At 38.1% G+C, this 6,604-nt stretch overlaps 1 protein-coding gene across 1 annotated transcript; it reads right to left on the reverse strand.

Annotated features, from left to right (window-relative positions):
• Nucleotides 1-1,614: 1,614 nt before the first annotated feature.
• On the reverse strand, nt 1,615-6,573 carry LOC108760979 (uncharacterized). The gene has a single exon (XM_018507305.1). The coding sequence runs from the start codon at nt 6,571-6,573 to the stop codon at nt 1,615-1,617; it is 4,959 nt and encodes a 1,652-aa protein (XP_018362807.1).
• Nucleotides 6,574-6,604: the final 31 nt, after the last annotated feature.

The following is a 6,604-nucleotide window of genomic DNA, read 5'->3' on the forward strand; positions in this document are numbered from 1 at the left end:
TTATAAAAATGAGAGTAAAAGTTGCAGCGCGTCAATTAAGTCGATCTGTTGTTGCTGCAATTCAATCTTTTGGTATATCTAACGTCAATGGATTGTTTCCTGTAGAATCGTTATAAACGGCAGAGTTTGCGCAATTAATAGATGATCTTTTTGATTCCTTAAATGGCTGGAAATTAAAACCAGTAGATGGAAAAAAGTATAGATTTTGCTTACAAGAAGACTCACCTCACTTTGAGTTGTGGAGCAAATTATTACCAGAAATGACTACATGGAAATTATTACAATTAACATCAGGAGAGGATGTCACAAGTCAATACCTTTTCGTGAAAGGATGGATAACAACAATAAGATCAGTGATGTATTTATGGCATCAATTGAAAGCTCTCGGCTTAAAGCATTTGAATTTACGAAATTTAAATCAAGATCCATTAGAAAACTTATTTTGTCAAATACGTCAACATGGTATTACAAATACAAACCCCACCTGCCATCAGTTTGTAGCAGCCTTAAAAACTGTTGTTTTAAATAATTTATCCGTTCCGATCTCCAATTCGAATTGTGAAAATTTAGACAATTTTTGAGAATTCCTAAAAAGATTCGCACACAGCATTCAAAACGAAGAAAGTGAATCGCTTGAGAATATCGACAAGTGTACTCTTGAATGGGTTACTTTCGAAGAATTGAATGTTGATGCACCCCAAGCACTTTCTTATGTATCAGGTTATCTTGTAAAAAAATCTTAGGATTCCTGACGAAAATTGTTTACGTTGCCGAACCGATTAATTTTCTTCGCAACAAGAACAACATCATTTATACACTGTTTTTAAGGAATATTCTACAAAAGACGTATTAACCTATCCAAGTAATCAGGTCTTGACGTTAATAGAAAATATTTATAATAGATAATATCATTTTTTGAATGAAAATGGACACAAATCAAAATTAGAATCAAATTTCAAAGAAATATTTTTTAATAATTACAATAGCGACATGCATCGATGTGATAATATGATCGTCGAAAAGTGTTTGTCCTTGTTAGAAATTGAATGCCGACAAAAGTTACGGCTCTGGGATATCATGTAATATGAGTATCCGCTACTTGGTTTACAGTAATGACAACACTTCGCAAGGTTTACAATTATTTATTTGCTCACTGAATGTACTACTATGAATAATCATACACAACACAACCGTTATATGGAACGGTAACGAACAGAAGAGAAGAAGTATTATATTATACACACCGCTAGCCAGTGGTGCCAACGCAACTCGGGCTCACCAAGAAGGACGCCGTACACTCAGTGCATTACAAACAGCGCCATACAAACTAGAATCTAGGAACTAGTTTCTCTCACTCAAGCCATATAGTCATAGAAGAGAAAGGAGGCGGCGATTACAAATTTAAAGTACCCAAAATCCCTAACACTGCCCCCCATTGAAACCTATGAGTTTCAATCAAGAACTGAAAGAAGTTAACAAGCGAACAAAACAGAATTATGATGATTTACAAATAGCATATGTACTTATGACTAAAATTCCATTAAGAATATGAATAGTTAGTAAATTACTACAAGCGCATATTAAAATAACATAATAATATTTGATTAACTATCATTATGCCTTAGTGTCTACTGGTAGTATAGCCAAGCGCGCTAATGGACGAGTGACAACACCATTACTGGTTTTAATTTGAGCTGATCGTCCTTTGTTATCTGAACTTCTATTTACACTCAACACACGTCCCATTAACCACTGCATTGGTGCTAACCCTGATTGTTGAATTATAACCAACTGTCCTGTCTCAAGAGATTGGCCCTTGTCGTTCATCCATTTGCTTCTACCTTGCAAGCTATTGAGGTATTCAATCTGCCACCTTTGCCAAAAATGTTGACGCAGCCTTTCTACCAATTGCCATCGACTTAAACGATTTATCTGAATGTCTTCTAAATTTGGATGACTATAACTATTTAACGGTTGACCAATAAGAAAGTGGCCCGGTGATAACGCTTGAACATCATTCGGGTCATTTGACATTGGACTTATGGGACGCGAATTCAGAATAGCCTCAATTTCAGTGATTACAGTTGACATTTCGTCGTAATTAAGAGATGCATTGCCAATAATTCTTTTCATATGATACTTGGCAGATTTGATAGCTGCCTCCCACAGTCCGCCAAAGTGCGGAGCATTGGGAGGTATGTTTTGCCACTGAATTCGAGTCTCTGAAAAGAAGTCATTTAATTTGCGCTGTACTTGTTCCTCAGTGAACATCCTATGCAACTCATTGAGTTCTCGAGCTGCTCCTACAAAATTCGTCCCATTGTCCGAATACAGGCATGCAACCTTGCCTCTTCGCGCCATGAACCGTTTAAGTGAAGCCAAGAAGGCCTCTGATGTTAAGTCAGCCACCAACTCTATGTGCATAGCCTTGGTGGAAAAACATACAAAAATGCATATATACGCCTTGAGCTTCCTTGCATTACGACGCTTATGCTCCCTTATGATGAACGGACCACCGAAGTCCAGCCCAGTATGTGTAAATGGATGTGACGGAGTCACTCGTGTACTCGGAAGATCGCTCATGACACTTTGTGAAATAGTAGGCTTAAGTTTAAAGCATATTATACAGTTTTTTATGACATCGCGAGTAGTTACTTTAGCTAAAATTGGCCAAAATTTGCTACGGACTGCATACAATGTTAATTGAATTCCTGCATGCAAATTCTTAATATGCTCATCACGTATGATCAACTTAGTAATCATATGGTCCTTAGGTAGCAAAATTGGATGCTTAGCTTCGTACGATATGTCAGAATTTCTCAAACGACCACCTACTCGCAATAATCCATTCCGATCCAAAAACGGGTTAAGAGATAATATTTTACTTGTTTTAGATATTACTCCTACACGAATTAATTCCTGTATTTCTGAATCGAAATATTGATGCTGCACATATCTACACAACGCCTGCAATGCACACTCTCTATCCTGCACTGTTGCGACGCCAGTATGTTTCTCTAAGGGATTTCTGCAATTGTGAATGAATTGAAATACATATGCCAATACTCTAATTAACTTTCCAAAACTAGGATATCTAACGATTAAATTCTCAAATACATCCAATGTTTGTTTGACAACGTGTACATTGACCTTTACTTGATCTGGTAACGTCTCCGGGTATTGTGGATGATTATCAGGCCAATCCTTTTCGTCCGACGATAACCATTCTGGACCATTCCACCATAATTTCGATTGCATTAAATCCAAAGAGCTTGCCCCACGAGAAATGATGTCTGCAGGATTATGTTTAGTGGAAATATGATGCCAATCTTTGATTTTGGTTAGTCTCTGAATTTCTCCAATACGGTTAGATACAAATGTTGCAAACTTGTAAGAGCTTGATTTGATCCATGACAAGGTAATGGTGGAATCAGTCCACAGATATATTTGATGTGGTTGAAATTCAATTGCCTTAAGTAAACTTACTTGCAACTGAGCTAACAGCAAGGCTGCACACAACTCTAAACGCGGTAGTGATATTGCCTTTGCTGGTGCAACTCGCGATTTGGATGCCAATAAATGTGTATGACAATCATTGTGCGAGTTACGTATCCTTAAATAACAGCACGCTCCGTATGCATGCTGACTGGCATCAGCAAATCCGTGAAATTGAACTTCTAGTGTTTCCATAGTTGGGCCAATCATTCGTGGAATACGTAGCTCAACTAGTTTAGATATTTGTGTCTTGTAATCTAACCAACGTGAATGTATGTTTACCGGAACCGAAGCGTCCCAGTCTAATTGCAATCTCCACAATTCCTGTATCATTAGCTTTGATATGAGGATGACTGGTCCGATAAAACCTAACGGATCGAATAGGCATGACGCTTCAGCCAACATGTTTCTTTTTGTAACATTTGAATGCATGTCTCCCACATTAACTGTATAACAAAATGAATCCTCATGTGGATTCCATTGCATTCCAAGTATGCGAATCGTAGAACTCTCGGTTAGACGAACATTTTCCTGACCACCTGTAGACCGGAGTCCCTCTAAAAGTCTGATGTCATTAGAAAACCATTTATTGAGCTCAAAACCACTCTTTGACATTATGGTAATGATTTGATTACGCTTACATATTGCTTCAGACAACGATCGCGCACCAGTCAAGACATCATCAACGTAAACATCATTAATTATTGCCTGTGCACCTACTGGAAATTTATTGTGATATATCTCTGCTAAATATTTTAGACATCTAGTTGCTAAATACGGTGCAGAAGCAGTGCCGTACGTGATAGTTTTCAGCTCATAAGTACGAACTGATTCAGTGGGATGATCTCGCCACGGTATAGATTGCAACGATAGCTGCGACTGATTGACAAGAATCTGTCTATACATTTTCACTACATCTGCAGTGAAAACATATTCATATGTGCGAAATCGTACGAGCAATGAGAATAAGTCTGACTGAACCACTGGACCTACCATTAGAATGTCATTTAATGAAGCACCAGTACTGGATTTACAGGATCCATCAAATACCACCCTAAGCTTGGTTGTAGTACTTGTTTGCTTAAATACACAATGATGTGGTAAGTAAAATCGCGTTGTATCATCGTTAACACTTGAATCGTCTGCTAAGCGCATATGTCCTAATTTTAAATATTCTTGTAGAAAATTCGTATAATCAGTTTGTAACTGAACATTGTGTTTGAATCGTTTCTCTAAATTATATAGCCTGCGCAACGCTATGCTTCTAGATTCACCAAGTTGCTGAAGTTGTGCGGATTTGATCGGTAAGGTGACAATGAATCGACCTTCATCATCTCTTGCAATCGTTGTTAAGAAGTGTTCTTCACATTCACGCTCACTTGGTGATAGAGTGACTTGATTCGAAAGATTATGTTCAAACTCCCAAAATTTTGTTAATGAATGTTCAAGCTCATTGTTGGAAATATCTACAGACGTTAAGCAACTCGTGATCGTGTCTCCTTGACTGTTACTCTTTAAATATGTATTGTTGATGGATCCTGCTAGAATCCATCCAAGATGTGTTTTCTGTAAAGTAGGATTATTTGAAGATGACTTGATTTGACCGATACACAACAATTGCCAAAAAACATCAACACCTAACAACAATTGAACCTCTGATGGTACATTGAATTGTGGGTCTGCAAGTCTAATATTTTTAGGCAGATTGATAGCTCGTTTATTGATATGTACCATTGGAATCGATCCGGTAATTCTTTCCGTAACTATACAATCTATGCTTAAGCGAAAACTGTTAGTGCGCGACTGAATTATAATAGTGGCGATTTCGTTTGCGCTGCTAACTAATTGATTTATCCCGACGATAGATACCTGATGTTGTTTGGTTGTGACACTTAGCTTGGATAAGAATTCTCGTGTAACTAAATTAGCCTGTGAACCATTGTCCAATAACACCCTACATGATACCCTCTTTCCCGCAGCATCCAATGCATCGACTAATGCAGTTGACAGCATCACATACTTGTTATCGCAATTGCTCATGTGATGAGTGACTACTGTCTGAGAATTGACTGTTTCAGATGCCCCAGGCTGATTGGACGGTGATCCATCCGTCGTAATAGACCTTGAGCTGCCCTGTTTGTCTATGTGTAAAAGAGTGTTATGCTTTAGTTGACAGGTTCTACATGTACCAGAAGTACATTGCGCTGCTATGTGATTCTTGGATTTGAGACAGTTTATGCACAGCTTACGTTTCTTTATTTCCTCCAATCTACGTACAACTGACAGTGTTAAAAAAGCCTGGCACGAATAGATAAGATGATTCTTATTACAAAAGGTGCATTTTAAACTTACTGAGGCTGCACAACTGATGGCTGACCTACGAGAGTTACCTTGATTGGCCTTACCATTGGTGGAGATATTCTCCTTGCTGCTAACTGACTCGAGTGTATTACATTTCTTCAACACAAATTCTATGAATTGATCAGTGGTGGGTATTTGATCAGACTGTAACGTATCCTCCCAATCACGAAAGGTCTTAGAGTCAAGTTTATTACCTAGAATTTGAATAAGAATATCATCCCATTTGTCGACTGGACGTTTGAGTGACTTTAAGGCATTCACGTGCTTTATTGTAATATTAATTAGTGATTTAAGTTCTGAATGACTCTCCTTCCTAATGCACGGAATGTCCATAACTGCTTGAATATGCGACTGGACAATGACACGAATTCGGTCGTAACGCTCTGATAAAATACGCCATGCAACCATAAAATTCTCGCCTGTTAACTCCAATGACTCGACTGAATCAGATGCGTCGCCTGATAATGACGATCGCAAATATTGTAATTTTTCGACATTGGATAACTTGTTATTTTCAGAAATCATAGTCTGAAACATCTGAGCGAATGGTGTCCATTCAGAATATTTGCCAGTGAACACTGGTAAGTTCAACCGAGGAAGTTTAATGTTAGAAGTTCTGTTTGATACGTTTTGATTGGATGCCACATTACCAGTCGGCACCTGCTCTAGAACTTGCATGGTTTGACAACCATTCATTAAACTGATCAGTCGAGCCATCAGATCATAGTAGACCGTCTCGAACAATTCA

Source organism: Trachymyrmex cornetzi, unplaced genomic scaffold, assembly GCF_001594075.2.
Source record: "Trachymyrmex cornetzi isolate Tcor2-1 unplaced genomic scaffold, Tcor1.1 scaffold2306, whole genome shotgun sequence".
Lineage (NCBI taxonomy): Eukaryota > Metazoa > Arthropoda > Insecta > Hymenoptera > Formicidae > Trachymyrmex > Trachymyrmex cornetzi.